The sequence below is a fragment of the Falco punctatus genome, assembly GCF_963210335.1.
Source record: "Falco punctatus genome assembly, chromosome: 17".
Lineage (NCBI taxonomy): Eukaryota > Metazoa > Chordata > Aves > Falconiformes > Falconidae > Falco > Falco punctatus.
The window spans coordinates 6,905,008-6,930,143 of NC_137597.1; the positions used below are offsets into that span (position 1 = coordinate 6,905,008).

A 25,136-nucleotide genomic window follows, 5' to 3' on the forward strand; every position below is an offset into this window, starting at 1 on the left:
GACAGAGCCTGGCCAACAAAGAAATGAAGAATACCAAGCAGCCTTTGCCTTGGAACTAAGTTGCTGAAGAAAAAAATCTTAAGAAAAATAATGTGATTTTCTAGCATTGCTTCAGAGTTGATTTATTCCTCATATAAAACTAAACTTCGCAGTGATATGCACTTTTTTCATGCATTATTCTAGATGGCAGTGTAAATCAACTGAGAGTGCAGTCAGTAAAGCTGTTATTGCCATCTCTAAAAATCCTACACTATATAAAAGATTCAAAGAATTATGAATATTTCCTATATTCATATGTGCCGTGCTTCTTGGGAAGGCACACACACAGAGGTTTGGAAAGTCAAAATAAACCCATTGTATGGTTGAAAATAGTCCAAAACTCTGGTGATGGAGATTAATCTCTGCTGCAATGATTTTTCCCCATGGTTTTGTACTATCTAAAAATGGTGGAGAGCATCGCCATCCCCGTGTTGGGGATGGGAGGGCTGGGGTGCCAGAGCATCCCAGTGGGAAACTGTCCCGCTCCACACTGTGCAGCCCCAGCGATCTCCCAACACCACACAAAAGAAAACAGGGTGGGTGTTTTGTTTTTTTTTTTTAAATACCAAGAAGCCATTCGTTTGATTAAAGCAAATTATATTTGCATTCCACCCAGGAGCATTTCAATACCCAACTCGGCGCGTGCGGGGCGCGGCTGCCGCTGCCCACCGTGCCCCATTGCTGCCGGCAGTGGCGACGTGCACGCACACGCACACCCACAGGCAGCTCGTGCTGGTGGATTTGCTCCCCGTGGGGTGTGGGGTGCTGCCTGGTTACCAGCACCAGCACCACGGCGCAGCCATCCCTCCTCCCGCTGCGCTGAGCTGGGGGCTTTAATCCCCGCAGACCGCGGGAGCTGAGCCGGAGCGGCAGCGGACGGGAGTTGCTCGCTTTGTGCTGACTTGGGTAAGCAAAACGTTATTTCCTTCATAGCCGTTCGCTTTTCCTGTCTGTTCTGTGCAGTGAAGCAGGTGGGATGCTGGCTAACCTGTTTGGTTTGGGTTTTTAAATCGATTTTTATCTTGTAACAGGAAAATGCTGGAGGACTTCCCTGCACAGGCTGTTAGTCTAGTATCCTCCAGCTCTCGTGCTATATTTAGCAATTTCATAGAAAGCTGCCTTCTGATGTTTTACTTCAAAGGTATTGTAAGGAATCTGAAACGTTTATAATGAAAATTGTGATTTTGTAAGTGTTCGTCAAGGACTGCTAAGTTAACACACTGCTTTTGAATCGACAGAGTGTTTAACCTGGGTTTGTTTCTAAGAGCAAGCTCATGTTTCCAATTTCTTGTTCTTTTGTCCCTGAACACAGAGGCTGGCCTGGCAGTTCATTCATTCACATGCAGATCGCTTGTTTTGGTGTTCTTTTTTAAACCAAAGCCCTTTGACTTTTTTTCTGTAAACTTCTTTCTAATTCTAAAGGCAAAACCATGAAAGCAGCATGTATCTTCCCCCTCCACATGTAACTTTGTCACAAGACTATTAATCATGTCTTACAACAATTTTGCTAATGCAGTATATCCATTCAGAAGCTGAGTGTCTGTCTGCAGATGGATTTGTTACTGTGACATGTGAAAGCGGAACAAATTTCTTCAGAAAATATTTAAGCAAGGTCATAATAACATTCATTACATTCTAAGCAATGATGTGTCATTTGCTGGATCAAACAGAGTATAGCAGCAGTCACATTTATTGACTCAGTCTGTAGAAGGGCCCAAAGGTTAGACATTAATATTGAAACTATTTACTACCTTCAGCACATACTCAATCAGACTGGAGTCCTGTATATTGCTTAATTTGTTATGATGGGAAAGAGGGAAGCTAAACAAATTAAAGCAATGTTATGTACTTCATTTTAATCTCCAAAGGTCTTTACCTACATTAATTCCATTTTATTATGTAATCTTAACACACCGCTGTTCCTGCACTATCAAAAGGTAAATGGGCAAAAGGGCAAACACGGACCCTTCTCTAGATTAGGTGTTTAAAATGATGCATTTTTCAAGTGCATACTGGGTGCACTCTGGCCGTGCATCCCACTGCTGTGGCTGGCAGGCATGCCCACCAATCCAGGGGTGATGCAGATGTGAAGGGGGTGTCAGGATGGATCTGACAAAAACGTATGTCAGGAGCATGATGGAAGCGCACAGACAGACATATCATATGGCAGGAGAACCTGCTCACCCAAGCACAGAGTCTGTTTGCCCAACTTTTGTTATGATGTTTTCTATTCCTGTGGAAAGTAAAGTTTCTTCAGCTAAGCGAGCAGATTTGTTGAACCCCACGTACCCATATGCTGTGTACTAGCACTGAGAAAGGTCAGGGCATCGTTGAGCCAGAGCCTGAATAGATAACCAAAACCAGACAACAAATAAATCAAACGTTACCTTCTCACAAACTGCTGTGAGGTGCAACAAGTGGCTTAACTAGATTGAGAGAGAAAGTCAGAGGAGTTCCCGGAGCCTGCATCAGGAAAGTCACGGGTCTCATCAGCCCGTAATCGTGGCTGGACCGAGGCCCCTGCATCCTGCATCAAGCCCCTCTACAAACACTCTCTCGTGTATCAAAAGAGGAAAAAGTATTGAGAAGAACGTGACCCAGTAGGAGGAAGGAGGAAGGTGGGCAAGCATTCATCACCCCAGCACATATGCAGCTTTTCATTTTGGGCAATTCAAACATTTCGTTATTTTGCTCTCAAAATAGCAGCATTTATCCCCCTTCCTCACAGGAAGGCAAGGGGAGGCAGGAGATGAGTTGCTCATGATGGCACAGGGAAACTGAGAAAGCAGGAAATCAAATACACGTGTAGGGAGTCAGAGCTATTCATCCAGCCTTCCCTGCAGCCAGCAGCAAAACCAACTGCCGTACGCAGAGAGTGGCAGAAGGAGGAACTATAAGATGAACAGATGATTCACAGGAGGCTAAAGAAAACACGGTACTACCTTCCTATGGAAGCAAAATCCTTTTTAAAAAAGAAACTTGAATTCACAAAGAATTAAACATGAAAATACTCAGGGAATCAAGCTTCAATGAGCAAATGTTGGGCAAATTTGACACGTGCTCCAATGGGCCAAATTCACAGAAGTGGGTGTCCGTGGCTCCACTGTCCCCTTCTGCTGGGGGGCACACAGCCCCCTCTGCCTGGGGCTGCCAGCATGGTCCAGCCTCCCCAGGAGGGATCTCTGCTCCGCGCCACTCTCGGGCTGCCCCAAAGACCTTGTGCCAGCCGAGCTGCATGGGAACGGAGACTAAAATACCGTTTGTCCCTGGGGCCAGGCCGACCTACTTGGGTTTTGGGTTTGTTTTTTTTTCTTTTTTTTTAGTTTGTATTCTTTGTTTGACAGTAGGCTTGGAAAGACCTCAGAGAGGTCATCTGAATTTTACCCATCATTCAACACCGCACTGGCATCATACATTTGGTGTTTATTTAAAGTGGGTGAAACTCACCTTCCACCGGCAGCTGCATGTCTCTGCTGAAAGTTCTCTTTTTGTGACATTCCAGATCTGTAGAGATTTGGGATGGGTGGATGACTGCGAAAGAAAGCTTCATTTGGGGGCTCAAAATACCAGCAGAATTGTTTCTACTAACTCATGGGCATTTTTGTGAAGAACTTTTGATCTTCACAGATCCTAAACAGCAGCGTATGGCTGGTTTTGATAAGGAGCTGTATTTCTAGGAGTTACACATGCATCAGAAACCAGAAGGTAAATAAAGATCAGGTGTACCCTGGCCTTTGGTGATTTTATGGACTGAAGCCTTCAACTGTTTACAAGTGAGCCAATTTTGTTTTCAATAATGTTAAATTAACCTTTAAAAAATTGTGTCAAGGAGCTTAAAACCCTGAAACTGTGCTAATTAAGGAAATAAACTAGGTTCAGGAGGAATTCAGTATCTAACATGTCTGTCATGACACAGGATCTTTCAGCTTTTTCTCTGCTTTAATACTTCTGCCTCTTCCAAACACTTATTTTTACACAAAAAAAACCCGGGCTTTATCTTTCAAAGGCTCAGCTGTATCTCATAGGCTTTGGGGCAGGCGTTCCTGCTCTCAGGGAGTGCGATGCTCCACATACCAAGGGGATGCTCCATGTGCTGAGCGCGCTGCCATCAGCACCCAGGCCCCTGCTGCCTGGGGATATTTTCAGCCCATTTCTTTTGTATCCCGATAGTGTAGACAAGCCACTTCTTTTTATTATTATTATTTTCTAGCCTGAGGGCTTCTTTCTCACCTTCCAGTGTACTTCCAGTTCTGTAATGTTAGATCTGATCTTATTAATGGGGCTTAGATGTTTGTATAACATTTCACACCTCCCAGACCTTGTGCAAGCTCTAATTCTCCCACCGTCCCGATGAGCTCCCCCTGGGCTGACAGTGTCACTTTCTGCATTACAGCGGGGCTGCCCAGCCCGCATCTAAAGAGCTTAGTGGGGGTGGGGGGGAGGTGGGGGACCCGGACCTGACCAAGGTCAAGCTGCCTGTGAGCGGCGGTGCATGTTTCGGACATGTGGATCAGCCGGGAGTCCCACGGCTGCATTTACCGACAAACCAGATGTCCTGCAGCTCTGTCCTCCAACACCGAGATGAGCTCAGCTGCCGCCCCGCAGAGCTGGGTGACTCCAGAAAGCTGCATTTTCTGGAAGCTGCTCTCGCCACCCCCTGCACACTGGCACTGCTTGCTCCCCGTCTGCAGCACAGAGATGCACCAGCAGGGCAGGACACTAAAGGCTGGGCACCCCCTCGCCTCGCCGGCGCTCTCCCACCAGCCAGCACCCTGGCATTGCAGCCCTGCCAGAAAAAGGCAATGGGAAGGTTATGACTCAGAGCAAAAGCAATCTGTCAATTAACAAAAATTAAAGATGACAGCAGCACAAACTGCACAAGACAGATCAACAAAACGTTTTCTATCAATTCCCCTCCCTGCAGTCATGAGCTCTTTAAACTATTTATTATTTGAGCAACAAAGCAGCTCAACTATAATCCATCTCCATTGCTATTTGCACCTAACTTTTAATCCATTAAGTCATAGATGCTGTAGATAAAATTAGCAACTTTTCAAGAAGGGGTTTTTTAACCACTAAATATGAAGCACAATATAAACATTTGTAATTGCCAACACGCTAAATGAGTATACTGACAAGAAAGTATTACCATATGGCCACCAGCTCCTACCCAGCTGATCTGGTATTATGCTGCACTGATGGCTGAAGCGGGACACACCGTCAAGGGCACGTGCAGCACAAACAGTTGTGAGTAGAAAAAGCAGCACAAAATTTCACATGCTTGAAAAGTCCGACTCCTCTGACCAAGCAAAAGCCATTCACGGGATCCTGAATCCAGCTAGCTCCTGGGTAGCCGTCTTCTTCATACGAGCACCTGCCACATCAGTCACCACTCCTCTTCCTCTTCCTCACAGCGTTCCCTGCTTCCACTCTGGAGGAGATGGGTCGCAAGGAAGAGGACGACAGCAGCTCCTGGAAGAAACAGACGAGCAACATCCGAAAAACATTCATTTTCATGGAGGCCCTGGGATCGTAAGTACCGCAGCTGCTTCCCAGGCAGAGCCACCTCTAGACAGCGGCTCCCATCTGGCACTGGCCAATGTCCCAAGAACGCAGCTCCCTCTGAGACAAACCCCAGTCTCCAGGTGTCTGTGGGGGTGCCCCGTCACTGCTGCACGGTTGCTGCTGATGCTCTGATTCATGGCTTACGCCTGCCAAGCAGCACCGAAGCAGCAACTTCCCCACCAGCCCCAGGCTCCCGGTCAGCTCTGCCCTCTCCTCCTTTCCCACTAAGCCTGAACAGCAGCTTCATTAAGTTTTTGCTCTTTTCCCACTGAGCACACTGGTCTGCTGCTGCCGCAAGGTCAAGCAAGGCCAAGGGATGGCTCAGAGAGAGGTATTGTAACAATAAGTCATATATTTAGCCTCTCAACTCTGACTCAGTTGAGGGATGAAACAAGAAAAAGGATGTTCAAGTTATACAATACTTCTCTGTAGGCTAACGGCTTAATTTGCCTATTCATGCGGATGAGATAAGGAAACATTTCCAAGGTGGTGAAGGAGGAATTGAATTACCTCCACCAGCAAGTTCTGTCACAGCCAAATTTTCTGTGACTTCAGAAACCACAACAAAGCTCCCAAAAAACAGCTACCCCAGAGCTCAGCAGCATTTTAAATTATCATGTTCCTGGTCAGCCTCAGAAATCAGTTGAATTATCCAGCAGCCTTCTCTAAAGAAATGAGATTAGAAAAAGCTTTGTTCTCTCCTAGTCAACTTGTTGATTTATCATTTTTTAATAAGGGGTATAATTATTATAAACTGTTTGGGACAGATACATAGAACAGATGCCCCAGCATCTGATTTGTAGGTTGTTAATTTCCTACTATTACATTAATAGGAAAATTTAGCATTAGAAATTGGGATTTTTTCCACATGCACCACTTCAGCTAGCTGAAGAACATAAATGAAGATCCAGGACCTAAAACTACCTGGTAATTTACCATCGCCTTCCCCCAGCACCCACAGCTGTTGGATTAGGGACCTTAGCAAGGACGTCCCTGTCTATTCCCTGAATGCTCTCGGGAACTTAAAAGGCATTTCCATGAAACAGCCTTCAGACTTTATATCGATGAAAGAAAAAAAATGTGTGACACAAGGAAAAGCTCCCAACACCACCTGCTTTTTGGGCCAGAAGAGAGAAGACTATTACATATCATTTACAGAGTGATGTGAAGATTCTAATTAATTTGTTGGAATGCTTTCCCAAAAATCTGTGGGGCTTTTTGTTGGTTTCAGCAGGGGGGTTCCTTGCTAGGAACCAGTCCTGGCACAGCCGAGTTCCCTGCAACCCCAGTGGTCTTGCACATTGTTTTGGCAGCACCCAAGGGCCCACAGGAGGAGGAGGAGCCCCCTGCGTCACCGCCGGCTGCCACTTGCTAACGAAGGCACCCGAGCAAAGCGCCGCATGCCAGATGGGTACAGCTCCGTGCTCAGCCCATCCCTCGGCACAGCGTGCTGCATTCTTTGTGTAGGGGGTTACAGGAGACAGAGGGTTTCTGCCCTTGCGTATTGGGTTTGCTGCAATAGCTTCCCAACCAAGAAGGTGCTTTCTCCGCGCTCACCTTCCTCGCTCTGCCCTCCGGCTCCCTGCAGGGCTTTGCAGACTCAGTGGCAAGTTCCATTTAACTGCCATCAATTAATCTGTTGCTCATTTGATAAGGATTATTGAGGACTGACCTGGCAAAGTATGCACTGTCACTACCCCAGGACACGTGTTCAGCTGCCCAAGACAAACCTTTAACAGGATTGTGAGCTTTAGACATGTTATAAATACCTGCTCATCGCTGCACTGGGCTGAACCCTTATCAGGAACGTACATGACACTCATTGTCACTTTGTCGCTAACGGCACGAGCAGTGTCTGCAGAAAGGAAAACACAGCAGATGCCGAATTAGAATATTAACTGAGGTTATCCAGTTGTTTTGCACTTTGGATATACAGAACATTGGCTGATATACCCAAACTGCAGCTTAACTGGGCTCTCCTCTCTGCAGTTTGGCTATCTCAGTCCTCAGGGTGACGCTGACCAGGGAAAGTGAAGGACGGCTCTAAGCCGATGGGGACTCCGAGGAAACACAATTTGTATTAAGCAGGAATTTGTCCCTCTTAGAGTGGAGGCTGTTGAGACCTTTCCATGGCGGGGTTGCTAACCCCAGCAGGCAGCCGAGCTGCAGACCACCCCAGCGCGAGGTGGCTATGGATACAGCCCCTCGGCTGGGCTCACGCTTCCCCCAGGAAAATCCGCCCCCGTCCCAATGGGTTCAAGCGCACAATTCCTGGAGCAGCAGCGAACTGTGAGCCGTGGTACCGGACCTGCAGGGAGGACGGTTTGACTTGCCGGTCTTAAATGTCTTTTGCAACCTAAATGATTCTATGATGGAGCCTCCTCCTGCACCCCCGAGGCACTGCCCTTGTTTATTGGGTTTGCTGCAATAGCATCCCTGAACGCTGAAACCACGTTTGCCATCTGCCCCCCCCGGGTGTGCCCTGGACTGGGCAGCACCAAAGCTCACCCACAGCCTGGCACAGGCGGGGGTAAAACTCTTGACTGAGGCAGTGCTGAAGGATGCGATGTCATTTCATTGCAGGGGTCTTTTTTGTCCACCGCCTCAACATAGCTTCATGATGAACTAAGCAATAATAATCTTTTCTCTAAAAACAGAGAAAATTGTGGCTGGCTTTTTTTTTTCTACATATTGCATAATCTTGCATTGAATATCCTAAGTTCGGGGCTGCTGGAGATGCAGTTCTAGCTTTACAACCAGCATCCACTTAGAGTTAAATGAGTACCATATTGTTTTTTCTTGCTATTTCCTCTTTCTCTCTGTGAGTATCCTTCCTGTTCACAGCAGCAGCATATACTGAAGTACAACTTCTTCTGCTCTCTGCAGAGGTGCCTTTTCAGAAGTTTTCCTAGTGAAGCAAAGAAGCACTGGCAAGCTCTTTGCTTTGAAATGCATCAAGAAGTCTCCTCTCACAAGGGATAGCAGCTTGGAGAACGAAATAGCAGTGTTGAAAAAGTGAGTACGTAGACATTGTAACATAAAGTAGAACCAATGTCCCTTCCTAAAATGTGTGGCTCTACAGTAAGAATAAGATAAAGAAATAAGTCCTTCTTTTTAAAAGAATATATAAAGATTACTGTGAATTAGTAGATTAGTAAAGTTTCTTCCATCGTTCCTCAGCTGGGTTTGTAACCCCAACACAGCCGTGCTGCCCCAGATCTGTGGAAGGCAATAGATGAAGCAGAGCAGACGCAGGGGAAGGAGGGACAGAGCAAACGCTGTTGCAGTCCAAGAAACGCGCCTGACGCAGAGCAGGCAGCTGTTAGAAACAAAGGGTCTGGTCCTCCACTTTGGTGCCTGGTGCTCCAAAGGGAGTTTGCAGTCACATCAACGATCCTCTGCCACGCAGGGTGAGGGAGATCAGCCACAGAACAACCCAGTGAACTTTCACTGGTAATTAAAGCAAGAGGACTGTTGGATTCTCCACTTGAAAAGCCACCTTCGTCCTTGCCAGGTTTGTTTCTGACCCACATTTATCTTTGCAGAATAAAGCATGAAAACATCGTGACTTTAGAAGATATTTATGAGAGCACAACCCACTTCTACCTGGTCATGCAGCTGTAAGTATCAGCAGAGCCATTTCTTTGCAGGCCACAGAGGAAGGAGTGGCAGGACGAGGGCGATGCACTGCATTTCTGCCCCCACACGCAGGAGTCCCTCACATGTAAAAGTTGCACGCACAGGAGCGATTCAAGCACCCATCACTCACCAGGCGAGAGCCGCGTGGTTTGAACTAACCTGGACACTTCTCATACTGCCTTGGCCCATGCTCATTTTAGCAGCAAGTTTCTAAACCAAGATGAGGATCTATTTATGCAAATTAATTCATCACAGTTTAGCAGGGCAGAGACAGAAGTATTTCTAATTAAAGCTGTGCCATGCAGGGTTTCTAGAAATGAAAGTGGGCAACATGTCAGCTGCAGAGAAAGCAGCTTGCTGCGGGCATCAGCTCTGAGCACCCGGCTGCTACTGCTAGCTTGCAAATTTAGCTAAAGGAAACAATCACATAAAAACGTATATCCGTGGACCAGAGCCTGGAGGCAGTGCAGGATGCCTGCGGTCAGACCTGCCAGGAGGTGCCTCGTGCCCTTAACCAAATCCCCCGGGCTCACCAGTCCGCTTACTGGCACCCTGAAATTGCACTCAAGAGCTTCCATCAGCCTCAGCCTCACAAAAACTGCTGCCCAAGAAACAGTTTTGCTAGAGGTGGAGTTGTAAAATGACCAGAAGGTTAGCTTGCCTAACACAAAAGTATGATTAGCTTTGTTTAAATTTTTTTTCTTTCTGAACTACCATTTCCATAGGGTATCCGGGGGAGAGCTGTTCGACCGAATTTTGGAACGAGGAGTTTACACTGAGAAAGATGCAAGTGTGGTGATCCACCAGGTCCTGACAGCAGTGAAGTACCTCCATGAAAACGGAATAGTTCACCGTGACCTGAAGGTGGGACCTCTCGGGGAGCTGGCGTGACTGCAGGCTTTGCCTGCTCTGCCCCACGACTTTCTGTTGTTCCTTTCCATTTTCCTACCATAAATTTCAACCTCTGACCGCTCTGCATTCACAGCCTGAAAACCTTCTTTACCTTACTCCTGAAGAGAACTCCAAAATCATGATCACGGATTTTGGCTTGTCTAAAATGGAACAGAACGGCATCATGTCCACTGCCTGTGGGACTCCGGGATACGTTGGTAAGGACCAGGAGTGGGCTTGTGCCAGTGGACTGTCTGGAAAAAAGGTTGTGCACATACAGTGCACTGCCTAGAAGAAAGGAAAAGAATATATAATTACATTAACAACATGTTACTCACAGATGCACTGCATGGCCCACGTAAAGACTGCATTACAAATGAGGGTAGAGACTGAAAAATCTCAGAATGTTTAAAAGTACAAAGAAAAAGATAACTTTCAAAGCAATATATTTCAGTGTTAGTCATGCATTTATCAAACAATTACGGAAATAATTTTAACACAATAGGATTTTGCTTCACGTCCACCAGACTGCATTGCCTTCACCCACAGCTTACTGGTTAAAACCTCAGGATGCAGGCAGAAATTGTCTGTTGTTCTTTCTATTCAATGGCACAAAATAGATACAAAAAGCACAGACCAATCCAACTGGTAAATAGGGCTCTTACTGGCTGTTTCTTTGCACTGGCACCTCAGAGGCCGAGTGTACAAGAAGCTACTGCTTTTCCCAGTATGGGATAATTTATTATTGCTCAGAATTTTCATTTGGTTTTGCTGTTCTGCAGCTCCTGAAGTCCTTGCCCAGAAACCATACAGCAAAGCCGTAGACTGCTGGTCCATCGGGGTCATCACCTACATCCTGTGAGTAAGAGCAAGCAGCATCCCAATTATTTTTCCATGAGCTTCCCAACTCCTTCATCGCTTCATACACCTCTGCAGAGCAGCGGTGCAAGTGGAGGTGATACCAGACCTCCCATTTTGCTGCGGAAATACAGCAGCACTCTATTCTGCCTTTGCACAGATTCACTAGACTATAGAAATGAAAGGGATGTGGGGAATCAGGTACTGGAGCAGAGATGAAAGGAATCACATCTCCTCCATTATGTGCCTCATCCTATGCTTTGGATTTTTTTTCAGTTGCCTACAAATATCATTCAATCTCCCTCGATACTTTTTGTTTCATTTCCTCCCACACCACGCAGCTATGTACCAGCTGTGGCTTTGTCCTTTTGCTGCTGTAGTTAAGTTTTTAACTCTTTTCTGCAGCTTTACCGATATGCTTAGCTGTGAGGACAGATGGATGGATAGAGCAGCCACCTCTGTTGCTCACTCACTCGTGCTGCCCGCGCGTGCCCAGCGTGGCCGTGCAGATGCGGGTGGCAGTGCTGAAGCACCGCTGCTTTCTGCTCTTCCAGGCTGTGCGGGTATCCTCCTTTCTACGAAGAGACTGAATCCAAACTGTTTGAAAAGATTAAGGAAGGCTACTATGAGTTCGAGTCTCCGTTTTGGGATGATATCTCCGAGTCAGGTAAAGCTCCATCAGGTAAAGCCCTGCGCTCCCCCCACAAGCTGCCACCCAGAGCCCAGTGACCTGTGGGCATGAACCTGCACCAGCCCCCACGCACCCCAGACACCCCCCGAATGCCCTTCACTTGCTTCGGCAGGGATGGGAAAGGATGAATCACTGAACTGAGTCACCCACACAGCAGCAACCCCCCCAGCCATGGGAATCGGTTGCAGAGGCTCCTGGCACTGCGGTGGTGGGGGGATGACACCAAAGCCAGGCTGCGCAACCTGCCTGTAACGCAGCATCCTCGGCTGAAGCCTCTCTTTAACATAACCCTGTATTTCAGAAATGATAAGTGACCTCAGAGTGGGCTTAGGTTTCCCTTAGAATTAGAGGAACTCCGGGGGGGTAAACCTTATTTTTCTGGGTTTTTTTCTCTTCCCCTTTGCTTGTCTTCCCATCAGATCACACTTTCTTACAGCAACGCAGCGAGCCGTGTCAGCCACCACTGCACACTTCCACCAGACTAATCTGCTTGTGGAGCTCGCCTGCACCGAGTTTACTGAAGCCAGCATCTTAGCAGCGTATTTTGAACATCAATCTTTTGTACATACAAACAAAACTAGCAGGAGGTTTTTTAGGACTTATTAACAAACACCACAACCCTCCCTTCAAAAAAAGAAAACAAGATTTTTTTAAAAAGGAGGGATGTAGGTGCTCTTTAAAGCAACTTCTACATCTGCTCAGTTTGCAGTGTCTTATGGGTTTTAGAGTTATTCTTTAGCTGAATAATTAATCTCAAATTCATATAATCTAAGCGTGAAGTTTGGTACATCCCTGGCTAACATTTTTTCATCTGGAGCCCTTCACTACAAAAATCTCCCTTTAATGGAGTGATGAAGCAGTACCAACACCTCCTTCCCGGGGCTGACCCTTGCGATGTTTATGCACTAGCGTTTGCCCCGTCTGTTAGGATCGTACCTCGGAACACGGACGAAATAACCTTTTCTCTCTGCTTCTCCTCCCCTCCCACACAGCCAAGGATTTCATCAGACACTTACTGGAGAAAAACCCAAACAAGAGGTTTACCTGTGAAGAAGCCCTGCGGCACCCATGGTGAGGGGACCGGGGCCCCGGCAGTAGCTGGTGGCCTCGGGGATTTACCAGCCTCCGCATCGGGCTCCGTGTCCTCGGTGGTAGCTGCGAACAGGGGTGTCTCCCCAGCCCCCCTTATTAACGTCACCACCTGCCCCCGCGTGGCCCTGGGTGTTCCTTTTCTGTGTGCAAAGAAAGAAAATGATGAATAATTAAAGATGCAATTTGTGCATATTTGCCTCCATAAACAGAGGCAAAGAAGAAATCCCATCCCAAGATTTTCCAAGCTTTGAAGTGTGTGTTTGTGTTACATTTTGTTGCTGTTTTTCCTTTGGGTTTAATTATTGCTGATTGAACGTACAAAGCAGTTAGTTGCCTCCAGAATGCGGAATGCCTTACAAATGCCATCTGCCTACGAGCCCATTTTCTTCTCTCCCCATCTGCAGGATTAATGGAAATACAGCCCTTCACCGTGACATATACCCATCTGTCAGCGCTCAGATTCAGAAAAACTTTGCAAAGAGCAAATGGAGGGTAAGTCGTTTGCTGGTGGGAGCCTAGAGCCACTTCACTAACAAACGCCAGTTGCTGCCACCTAGCAATAAGCAAGGCTTCAGCCCTGTGGGTAAGCACCCAAAAGCTGAGATCCTCCAAAGGCTGCCTGAAAATTGTGTGTGGTTCCTCTTTATACTATGTTTGGACCAATATTCCTTGCTGCAACACATACTGGTAGGTTCGCCACAAAGATTGCACTGGAGTGGCCTCACCAAGAAAGTAATGGGGAGGGGGAAAGAAATATTGCCTTTATACTGAGGGAGTGAAATTGATGCTCCATCAGCAGGTCTTTCAGAGAGCTTAACCCAGCTTTTCCTCCTTTCAGCCTCAAAGATAAGTTGGTACTTCATTTATATCAAGAATTTTAGTCAGAATTTAGGTGGAGAGAAAAATGCCATTAAGAAGCATGTGTACAATAGCATTTTAAATATGTTCAAAATTCAGCTCTAGTCTCCATTTCACACTGTGGGGTAATTTACAGCTGTTCCCCCGATTTCCTCATGTAGAAGTGGTTGTAATCTTCAAAAGCATCAGCAGGTTGCACTCAGTGGAAACTACGATGTTTACACCAGGAACAAGCACATCCCACTTCTCACATATTGTGCAAATAGACAGCGCGTGCTAACTGGGACAGTACTGTCCCCCCTCCCCACACACAGCCATTGCCTCAGGGGGCCAGTCTGCTGGCCCGCAGCACCCACCCAGCCTGGCATCCCCCAGTGCTCACTGTGGGCTTTTTTTCTTCTTCCCCAGCAAGCCTTCAACGCCGCGGCCGTCGTGCATCACATGAGAAAGCTCCACATGAACGGTCATGCGGCAGCTGAAAACGGCCCCCCGGTTATACAAGTCTCAGAGGCATCCAGACCCGACACAGCCATGGTGGCCACCCAGCCAGAAGCACCAAATGAAGACAAGGATGCATCGCTCCCCCTGGTCCCCACGCAGGGCTGCCCGAACCCTCCCACGCAGCTGGAGCAAGACACAGGAATGACAGAGGCGAAGCTGCAAAGCCACTCGGAGAACGGAGCACTGCCCGCGGGCAGCCACCTGGTCCTGCCGGATAACTATAGCCCACCCACCAGAACTTCTTGTGGCTGCAGTCCAGCCTGCATGGGGCATGAGAAAACAAAGACCTCCTTCTGCTCCGAGACTGTGCTGCTTAAAAAATCTGCAAAATCCCAGTAGGTATCCCAGTCATTAGCCATAACTTCCAATGAGGTGTACGGGAATAACCATCTCGGGAAGGAGTTCCTTGGCACATAAGTTGCCAGCCCAGGTGGAAGTAGAAAGGAGGGAGGAATAAGGACAGAAGCAGATGCTTTGGCTGGCCAGGTAGCAGTGCCCAGCCAAGCGTCTTCCATGCTCGTACCAGCATCAGGTGAGGCACATCGCCCAGGCAGCGTGACAAAGCTTCAGGGAGCTGGGGCAGCAGGCTCCGCTGCCACGCTCCGGTGGCTCCAGCCCATTTGCTTTCCAGAAACTGAAACTGCCTGTGGTTAAAGCTGCTGATGCCAATTTTTCTGCTGGTGCCGAGCGACTGGACCCTGCCTTTGCTGCAGTGTTGACTCGCACCCAGCTAAGCTTTGCTTTCAGCAGCTGATGTTCTTTATATTAAAAACACAATTTCAGTTCACCTGCAGAATGATTGTAAATATTGCTATTTCTCTTTTTTCTTTTCTTTTCCGATTCTTCCATTTCAAAGCAGTCATTTCAAATCAGAAGTTATTGTTCCAATGAAAACCAGTAAACACTCTTCTCACTGTGGCACTGGGCAAACTGGAGTCTGTTTGATCATGTGATAAGGAGGCAGCCACTGGGCTCCCCACATCGCCAGCGGTAAGTGATCTGCAACCCAATCACCAGCTGCTTTTAATTAATACCATTATGGCATAAAAAAGGGAAAGGCAGAAACAGCAAAGTGATTGTACATGAAATAAATTGACTTACAGGCTTTTTGCAACAGAAAAAGCCTTAACTAAAGCATCTTTCAAGGAAGAAATCATCTTTCAGCCTCCATTAAGGCCAGCCCAGTGATTCTGAATTTGACTTCTACATTTACAACAGGGTTGCCCCAGGAATGTGTGCGGGGAAGCCAAGCATGGACCTGTCATATCGAACCCTACTATTACTCAAAGCTACTCACTGGGAATCACACTGGAATGAAACAGCTCCATCAGCTGGTATTGGGGCTTTTCAGCTGGGTCTCAGCTATGGGCATGAGCAAAGGGCTGACAACAGGTTGCTGGCCCACGGCTGAGCGCAGGCGGGACATCGCTGCAGCCCGAGGGGCTGTGCCCTTTCCCAGGTTGGGTCCAGGCAGGTCAGCTGAAGGTGCTTTGTCACCAGAGTAGAGCATGGAGGGGTTCGTTTTGTAGCTGAGCAGAGCACACTCAAAATCCTGTTTGACTTCAGCTTGGATGAATTCCGGACTAGCTAAATTGTTATCATTTGTACCACATGATATATGAGCGGTGAGAAGCATTGCTATTAGATCCTGCAATAAAGAATGTTCCTCAAAGGTGAGCGTATGCTAGCACAGCTCTCCACAAAAGCTCCATAAAGTGAGCTACCTGTCATATTTTATGGCACTGCCTACTGATAAGATTGTAGGAACGGGACTGTAATATACAAAGGATTACTAGAAGAGACAAATGCAAGTAAAATCTACTATAGGCTCCAAAAAGATCCATTCCAATGATCAGACATGTAACAACCCTTATAACTAGGGCACACAAAGAGATCTAAGCTGTCCCTAACCCCCATGCTACTGCTTATTAACAGAGCACGTTCTGAAGGCAGCAGTCTAGTGAAACAAGTTCAATCCTCAACAGAATTTCTCTCTCTTGCAGAAACAGAAGGGCTGTTTTACTCTTTTCTGCACTTCAAAGCCAGACATCAGCAGTGCAAGCAAGAAAGGAGGCTGTGTCCTGCCAGGAGCAGGCAGGCAGCAGCGTCTCAGAAAGCAGCAACCGACTGGTTACAAGCAGCACGTTAGTCCCAGGAATCCATCCATGCAGTGACCTTGGAGTGTTTCTGGATCGTTAAAGCTGGGAGAAGGCAACGCAAAGTTTGAGGCTACTGCTAGCATATTCAGTGTATATTATCCATACATTGCTCAGTGCTATAAGCTTTTGTTTCTGTACACTGTTTAGTTGTCCGATGCATAAGAAGTGCACTGCACAATGTAAATCCTATAAACCAAAGCCATGTAGAGTTTTACTCAGTGGCAGGTCAATTATTTTTACAGTCTTCACCCTATTCACTCCCTGGGTTTTGGTTACTCTCGGGCTTCGGCACTCTGGAGTTCAGCATCCACCAGCTGCCCGGGCTGCGCAGTTCTCACTTCAGCTACCAGAGGAGAGACAACCTGCTAGCAACCTCCATATGTCTGATAATAATCACAGCAAGGTCTAAGTTTCCTGCTTCCAAGTCTGTAATTGCACAATAAATACTTGCTTAATAAAGCTGACTTTTGTTTTGTAAAGTGCCTCTTGGTTATTCACAGAAATTTGATGTGGAAATGGTCTGTTAAGTCCCTTGTAAAGCATTCCCCGTGCATCTGCAGTCCTGCTCACTCTGGTGTTTTTCTGGCAAATAAGCAAATTGTGGTGGGAAGTCAAACAAGACGTTTGACTTCACCTTTGAGTACGAGATTGTGTTCCTCTTATTTGTATAGATACAACAGAGATAAAATCCTCCATTTCTGTGGTCTGGTTATTTGAAGAAAGATCTAGGAGAGAAGTACTGAAGCCACAGCAAGTTTTAAGGATTAACTGTAATATAGATAAAGGTATTAAAAGACCCCACATGAGGGTTTTAATTTGAACCATGAAACTCAGCTTGAAGAGCTTGAATTGGCTTAAACAAAGAACAAAAGAAAAAGAAATACTTTCTTGGTTTATAAAGCCCTGTGGAAATAACAGCTTTGGGGATATTTTTATTTGCCATCGGAGACCGATGTCTCCCCCCCCGTTTCCCCCAACCACCGGGCAGCTTCGGCCAGGCCAGCCAAGGTTAGCCCTCTCCGTGGGGTTGCTCCTTTGGCTCAGTGCAGCTGTTTTCCAGAGGTACAGAGACTCCATTTGCTAAAAATAGGCACATGAGAACTCCAGCCAGAAAATGGGAATAAATACACAAGTCAGTGTCTGCAGAGAAGGAAGGCAACGCCGCTGGGGCGCCCGCTCAGGAGCAGCTCTCGTAGTAGGCCACTTGCGTGTTGATGGCGTCCCGGATCCTGCCCACCCGCTCCTCCAGGCCCGACAGCCTGGCCGACTTGGACACCAAAGCCTTGTTGCTTTCCTGAATTTCTGTCTGTAAAGCTGAGGAGAGAGGGCAGGAAAGGGTTGTGCGGCTGGATGGGAGGGAGACACCAAGGCCATTGCCCTCCCCAGCAGGTTGGGCTGAGCCTCCACCTCCCTCCTGCACAGCTCTGGTGGGGCAAGAAAAACGCCGACCATCTTGCGTTCCCCCTTCTCCCCTGCCAAAAAAAAAAACCCCAAACGACTGCTCCGAACAAAGCCATTAGTTTTGAATGCTTAAAAACGGAAGCGAGCCTGTGGAGGAAAAGGGGGGCACAATGGCACCGCATGCAGGGGGTCCCTTCCACGGCGGCACGTCCCCCCTTGCAAACTCTAAATTTACTGGCACAGCACCAGCAGATACAGCCCAAATCTGCATCATCTCACTGCCAAAAGCGTGTCGTCTTCCTCGTAATTCTTTTCCCCTCACCCCTCTGGGAGTCCAAAGCCTTTCCCCGGTGCATGAGATCATTACAGTGGGTTCACAAAGAGTCTTACTTTCCATCCTGAGCATTATGGCCGAAGTCTCCTCAAAAAGAGCCTGTGCCTCCAGGTTTATGCTTTGCACCCTGCTGCCCTGCTCTCCCAGCGCTGGGCTCTGCTCCATCCTTCTCTTCAGCTCAGCGTACATTTGTTTCACTTGTTCGAAAGCCTGTGGAAAAGCAAATAAGGAGTACAGGTAGTATCAAGCGAATAGACTGCGGGGGGGAAGGGGATTTTCCAGTGTTGAAACCATTTTAAATATTAAACAGACACTGTGCTAGAGCCCTGTCACTGTGCTATCGCACAAACGCTTCACAGTTTGTGATGTTCTCTCAAAGATGCTGACCGACAGCTGTATGGGCTGCTCTGCCTCAGGCAGGAGATACAGCAAAAATAAGTTTCCAGCAAAAGGCATCAGGATTGAGAAACGTCCTGGAAAAATTCAGTAGTGGGATACCGTGCGTGACATTAATAAGTGACACAACAGCGGGCGAGCCACAGCTTGAACAGGAAAACCTCTTTGTCTTATCTAAAACCCACGCCAGGACGCAGCCGGCTCTGCTGTCTAACGGCAGCGGGGAGGCGGCGGGCAGCTGTGCCCACCCCAGCCGGTGGCCAGCCGGAGCCCCGTACCTGCTGCGCGCCCCTGGCCTGCTCGCCCGCCGCCCCAGCCGTCTGCTGCGCGTCGGTGGCCCGCAGGCGGTTCTGGTCCGCGCCGCGCTGCATCTGTGAGAGCCTCTCCATCAGCACGTCCAGCTGGCTTGCCATGGACTTCACATTCTTCTCAGCTGGACCAAGAACAGCCTCAATCTACAAGCAGAGTGCTCCATGTTAAGGAAATCAAATCCAAACCCCAAACCCCGCTGCTGATGGTTTTTTTCCTCTGCGCCGCCCAACAGGTATGTCGCAGAAGTGGGGTTTCAGCAGGCAGCGCAGCAGCCCCAGCTCCTGCAGGCCCCAGCAGGGACCATGACTGGAGCTTGGAGAAGCACACAAGTGAGGCACAGCAGAAAGAAGAGATTTTTACAGCAAGAGCATCACCAGATCCCCTTTCCCAGCTGCATGGTGCAGGACTCTACCAAGCAGGGAAGTTTCAAAGGAGCAGTGAGCAGGGCACAGTATCGTTATCTGGAAGTCACTGAGCATTACTCACTTCATCAACGCGCTCCTGGATGAACCGAAGGGAAGAGCCAGAGCCCCTGATAGCGCCCTGGGCCTCCAGGAGCACTGTGTTTGCTCGCCGCAGGTTCCTGACCACCTCCTCCACGTTGCCCTCCACAGCATTCGCCCGGTTCCTGGGGAAACATGGGAAACAGCCAGGAGTGAGCGCGGGTAATTGCATGGACTGGAAGTCAAGGTTGCAGAGACAAAAGAAGGAAGCTTGAGAAGCATCAGGATGGTTATTGAGAAGGTTGCAACCTCTCTCACACAAAAGCCACAAACCCCCACATCTGGACACACTGCACTCCAGCAGGTTTCAAGAGAAGTGTCAGTTCCACCTCATACCCCCATGCAGAGGAGACAAACTGAGAAGGGGAGAGAAACACCCTCCTTCAAACTAGTTAGACGCATTTATTTTGAAGCAGTGCAAGAAAAAGTATTGAAGGGAAAGCAATAACCACTGAACCGGTTTCAGTGAATACTTTTCTGCTTGCAGTGGGGCTGTTCAGGAAAGCCAGGCTCCCTTGGCTCATCATTTCCAGCAGGTTAAGCAGGTGTCAGACACTACCAAGGAGTTTACATACTTATCCCACTAACCTTCTCTCTGGGATATTGCTGCAAGTCAACATGTGACAAAGTAGATGCTCCAAATTTGCAAGGACACTCTGTAATTACTTTTTAAGGGACCATGGGATAATCCTCCCAACTTTCACCCAGAAAACAAATAGCCCATTTAATCTCCTCATGCTCTCTTGTGCAATTTAGGATGTAGGTCACCGATATCAAGTAATACTAGGGCAATCCTGTCATCTCTCATCACAGGGACTCAAGAGATAGAGAAAAGCCTCCATTACTTTTGGTAAAGACCTTGTTTTGCTCTCGTATCTATAACAGCAACTACTTATTCTTGGCAGCCAGGTTTTCTTGTTGGTACTGGGGCACCAGGGAGGTGTCTGTGGAGACTGCAGACTCATTCTTTTAGGCACTATACGGACATAAGATGATCCTGGCCTAAAACTTCAGATTATGCAAGATTTCAACCCAACTGAGAACCACCACGTTCACTCCAGCTGAGTAACCCTCAGCTGCCAAAAACCCTTGAACCCCAACCGACCTGGCTTGTTCAGCCTCCTGCTGAAGCTGCTTGGCCTTTGCAATGTCCTCGGCTGTCTGGGCAAGTATGCTCTCTGGGCACTGCAGCTTAGTCGCCAATTTTTGGATCTCAGTCATTTTTCTCAGGACAGCAGCAGCATCCGTGGGGAGACGTAAGGAGAGAACAGACTCGCTGATTTCCTGGATAGTGGCAGGGTCCGTGTCCTTGTCTACAGAGCAAACAGGCAGACAGCGTCAGAGAAGGGAGAGGGGAAAGGTGGGAGTACAAATGCAAAGGAGGATGAGGGCAGCCAGCCAGCCATGCATGCTCTCCACACAGTCTCTTCATTTCAGACAGCTGCCAGGATCCACCTGAATCTAATCCCCTTGAATTCAATGTGCTTCTCATTTACATCGGCAAAACTTTCAGGAAGGGACTGCAATGACACCTTTAATTTGGCAATGAGAACACCATGGCTAAGCCCAGGGCACAGTCAGGTACACCTCACTGAGTAGATGAGGTTGTGTGTCAAGACAAGCCTTTTTTTATTTCACAAATAGAAGTTAATAAATCTGAGGAATCAGAAGCAGGAGAGCCCAAGGGACATTAGCCCAGCGATTAGCTCAAATATCTTCACTCATCATTAACACCAGGCAGCACTGAGTGACCTGATTCTCTTATTCAGCTAATGCTCGTGAGGCTCATTATGTTATTACAATCTGTCTGCGAACAATAAGTCATCCCGTTGGTTTATAGGACAACAAGGAATTCTCGTCTGATTAATAGCCTGCTCCAGAGAAGGTTAGTCTGTTTATCTCCGGTCAGGGAGCGCTGCCGGTGAGCTTCTCTGCGTCGGATCAATGCCGACTGCAAATCCTGGGGGAGCGCCCGCCATGGGGATGGGTTTGCCCCCGAGCCCCGGAGATGGCACAAGGCACCGCGGCAGAGAGCGGGACTCGAAGCGAGCTGTGGTCCGTGCTACAGACAAAAGCCCACCTCCTCCACGGCTTCCCACTTGCCTTAATTCAGCTCATTGTTTTAGAGGGAATATTTGAGAGCTGCTCCTGGGGGGATGTTGGAGACCCCTCCACAAAGTCCCAGGTACAGAAGGTCAAGGCCATGTGGTACCTCCTGCTCCGTGGACCTCATAGACGGCTCCCAAACACCTCTGTAAGGAAGCAGACAGGACTTGCCCTGGTGGCACTGCGGGGAAGTCGACACAGATAAAACAGTCGGGATTAATTTGCGTCAATCTGAACACACAGTTCAGCCTGAACAAATCAGCTGGCCAAACTGCAATTGCTGACAGTCAGACTTGTGTACTGCTGAAATTTCTTCTCTGTTTTTCAGAAAACACTGTCCAAGCCTGCCTTGCTGCCTCAGAGGATGTGCACGACCTTTGCGACATAAATACCCACCTGCAGATAAACTGGATACATGAGAGCTTAAGTGGGGGTGAGCCATTCAGCTGCCTCCCTTGTACTGTACTCTCATACATAACATTACTGTAAAAAATAGGTTTTTTCCACACACAAATCAACCTGCATACACATGCTTTACAGCTTCTAGAGTGCTACCTGACAAGAAGTTCCGAACTTGCTGGATGAACTGCTGGATGCGCCGCACATCTCCTTCTATCTGAGTCCTCGTTACGGTCATCTGCTCCACAAGCCGCCGAGTACTGCTCTGAATCTGGTTTGCAGACGTCTCTGTCGTTTTAACCTGCAAACAGCAACATCCTGATGGAGCTATTTCTTCTTGATCTGGAAGCCCAACAGCCCTACCTCAACTCTGAGTGAACTGGGCAAGGCACTTTGAAATTACGCTATTGCTCATTCTTAATACGCCACCACTTTAAAGGTTTGTAAATGTCAAAGATTGAGGGTTGGCTTTGCAAAGGAAGCTGTCCAAGAGGGACGGTACTGTTTAGCTTTTTAAAACACCTTTGAAATGGATTTTGAATTATTTTGCAAACTCACTTTATCTTTGCAAGCACCTTAGAAAGAAGCTGCAACAGCACCAACACACGTGCTCTACTAGGTTGCATCAAATGGTAAGAGCAGATAGACCTGCGGAATCAGGGAGGCTGCTGCAGCCCCAGCCCTTCTGCCATGCTAATCCCAAACCAGGAGGAGGACAGGCTTCCTCGTGACATTTCCAGAGCCGCTCACGTGCCTTCAGCTCTGCGGCTCCTGTGCTGAGGGGAGGCAGGACCCACACACGCAGCAGCAAGTCTCCTACGCAAAAATGCCTGAATTTCCAAAGCCGCCCAACTGATCAAGTCTCCAACAGACTTTGCGACTGGGTATTTATGACAGCTCACTCCCTCCACAGCTGCGTCCCCAGGCTCTGCTGCTTGACACCACAGGGCCGAGTGCGGGGCTCGGCCGTGGGACAGGCAGGGCTGCCACACTCACCAGCTGCGCCATCTCCTGCAGCCGGGCGCTCAGGCTGCGAAACTCCCTGGCAGCTTCCCCAGCCGTGGCGAGGGCCGCACTGGCGAGCGGGAAGATGCCGCGGCAGGGGCGGGTGGCCCCGCAGGTAGTGCTGTTGTCCCGCGGGCAGAGCAGCCCCTGGCACCGGGCAGGTGTGCACGTCTCCGCTCGGAAGCCACCGCAGATCTGGAGAGGGAGAGAGTGGTGGGGCAGCGAGGGCGCTGGCCTCACTGGTGAGACCTCGGTGCCCCTGGGGAGGCAAACCAGCACATCACAGCGGTCAGAGTTTTGACAGACCCTCGCCAAGGGAGCTGGGGAACTTGCTGTGCTCGTGCCGCAGGAGCTCGGCATGGGATGAGGGATGGAGCCATCCATCCCAGCAGGGCTGGCAGCAATGCCTGCAGCACAGCCCCAATGACTGGAGACCATAACTGTGTCAGAGAAGGGCAGGCAGAGCTACGGCAGTGCTGAATGCCCTCCCCTGAGACAAGGTCGGCATCTCCTCACCACCCCAAGCCAGAGCATAAACAGGAGCAAAGCAGGAGCTAAACCCCAGTGGCTCATGAAGCATAACAGAGCATGTCTGCATGGAACAAACTCCTCATTTACTCTCAGGGCAGAACCTCATCCCTCGTGGCAGGGGAACCCTCTCCAACCTGTGTAGTTTGCTTTGGGAGGGGGAATGGGATGAGAAGACCCTGCCCATCTGCCTGGGCATCAATGGTTTTCATCATAAGCATCTTCTGGAGCTACCACCCACCAGAGAGCACACTGCAGCAGGGGCACATGCAAACCCAGAGCCAGTGCAAGCACCAGCACTGGCTGGTCGCTTGGGAACATGTTGGTGCCCTGAAAAGCAGAGAGGGGAGGTTGGTGGTCTCCACAGCAACCGTACATTAGGAGACACCGAAATGGATCTCCATGGCAATAACAAAGCAGCGAAGGAGAAATAAAAGAAACCTCATCCAGAAATTAAGTAGGTCTTTGAGATACAAGAACTGACACATGAGAGAGTCCTTGGAGGAAAAAGTGTGTGCTGGGGAGGGGGCGGGGGGCAATGCTTTGGTATCTGTCATCTCCAGGCAGGGGAAGGGATGCTCAAACAGTTCTCCACTGATGCCCCAAAGCATCAGGCTGTTTGGATGCCATTTATGAGCCTCTCTGGACAGAGACTTTGTCCTGCCATGCCAGATTGTTTGAGGAAAGATGCATGACTGTAGGATGAGACGTCTGCCTCCTGAGCACTACGGGGCCCTCTCGAAAACTAGACACTTGCAGCAAGGAAGTCAGAAAACTGCTTTGTATCTTCACCTTATTTATGGCAGGGGTCAGGTTGGGGGATGAGGCTATCTCGCCCTTCAGGGCCAGCAGCCTGGAGGTGGCCTCTGCCAGCCCCCCCTCCAGCCCCGCGGCACTCCTGCGGCTCCCCCGGGACTCGGCCAGCAGCCCAGAGGCACCAGCGACAAGGCTGCTGGCATTGGTGGATGTCTGATAAGCAGATCTGATTGTCTTGAAGGCTCCTGCAGGAATAAAACCGATAAATGACACAAATGCCTCCGTGACTCATAAATGCAGCACAGCCACCTAAATGAAGGCTCTGACTACACACTGCGTGCACAGAGAGAGCGGGACACAGCCAGCATGATTAGTCACTAACGCATAATGAGAAAGCTCTCGTTATTGCCAAATGCCTTTCAGCCATTCCTCCGGTGAGCTGCAGAGCTCTCCTTGAAGGACTGAACTCTGGGTTGGGGTTAAAATTGAAACAAAACTAAAGCACGACAACGTGCACGTGCTGATCCCAGGCTTCGCTCCGTGCAGCTCAGAAGGGCTTTGGTGGGGCAGGACCCCCTCCCTGGCTCCGAGCAGGGCCCACCGTTCCCCTCCGGTACAGCCTGCAAGAAGAGCGGTCAGGACACGGCCCGTGAGCCCTGCTCGGCCGGCGAGGTGCAGAGCGAACCTGCCCGGGCAGCAGCCCCTCGCCATGGCTCATATGTCCCCGGCCAGCTGAGCCGCTGCAGCGGGGAGGGGGGGGCAGCAACAAGACACTGGGAGAGAATTAGCTGTAGCAGGGATATAATGGCAGCCTACCACCAGCATCATCACAGGGCTTAATTAGCTCTTCTCCTAAGCGCCTGACAGCCACCTGGCTCTCTTCCCCACCCCTCCATCCCTTCCATCTGCACACAGCCGTCATTATCTCAGCTTCCTCCCAGGTTCGGTGACACGGTCCCAGCGGGGCTCCCCCCTTCCCACCGCTTCTGCTGCACCCCGGCAGCGGAGTTTGTGCTGGCTGGGGGAGAGGAACACAGTGCCTGAGGAGCGGGCTGCCCAGCCCCAAAACCAGAGCAAAAAACCCACCAGAGTGAAACCCTGGG

The 25,136-nt window shown here is 49.0% G+C and overlaps 2 protein-coding genes across 5 annotated transcripts in view; one reads left to right on the forward strand and one right to left on the reverse strand.

The window, feature by feature from the left end:
* The first annotated feature begins 828 nt into the window (after positions 1-828).
* On the forward strand, positions 829-16,772 carry CAMK1G (calcium/calmodulin dependent protein kinase IG). Of its 2 annotated transcripts, none has more exons than XM_080367699.1 (13): positions 829-945; positions 5,454-5,571; positions 8,491-8,619; positions 9,150-9,224; positions 9,969-10,107; positions 10,229-10,352; positions 10,917-10,992; positions 11,547-11,659; positions 12,676-12,754; positions 13,180-13,267; positions 14,042-14,469; positions 14,991-15,124; positions 16,138-16,772. In XM_080367699.1, the coding sequence occupies exons 2-12, from the start codon at positions 5,480-5,482 to the stop codon at positions 15,085-15,087; spliced, it is 1,440 nt and encodes a 479-aa protein (XP_080223825.1). In that variant the 5' UTR covers positions 829-945; positions 5,454-5,479; the 3' UTR covers positions 15,088-15,124; positions 16,138-16,772. The 2 variants fall into 2 exon arrangements, with proteins under 2 accessions (XP_080223825.1, XP_080223826.1); XM_080367700.1 differs by having other exon boundaries at positions 14,994-15,124.
* A 273-nt stretch (positions 16,773-17,045) lies between these two features.
* Positions 17,046-25,136, reverse strand: part of LAMB3 (laminin subunit beta 3) — a 45,822-nt gene continuing 37,731 nt past the window's right edge. For all 3 annotated transcript variants that reach the window (XM_080367688.1, XM_080367689.1, XM_080367690.1), the window contains 8 exons: positions 24,070-24,278; positions 22,741-22,944; positions 21,901-22,045; positions 20,345-20,552; positions 19,223-19,364; positions 18,703-18,879; positions 18,085-18,238; positions 17,046-17,607 (listed from right to left, as the gene is read on the reverse strand). In XM_080367688.1, coding sequence (XP_080223814.1) covers positions 17,471-17,607; positions 18,085-18,238; positions 18,703-18,879; positions 19,223-19,364; positions 20,345-20,552; positions 21,901-22,045; positions 22,741-22,944; positions 24,070-24,278 — 1,376 coding nt within the window. In that variant the 3' untranslated portion in view covers positions 17,046-17,470. The remainder of the gene's footprint in view (positions 17,608-18,084; positions 18,239-18,702; positions 18,880-19,222; positions 19,365-20,344; positions 20,553-21,900; positions 22,046-22,740; positions 22,945-24,069; positions 24,279-25,136) is intronic.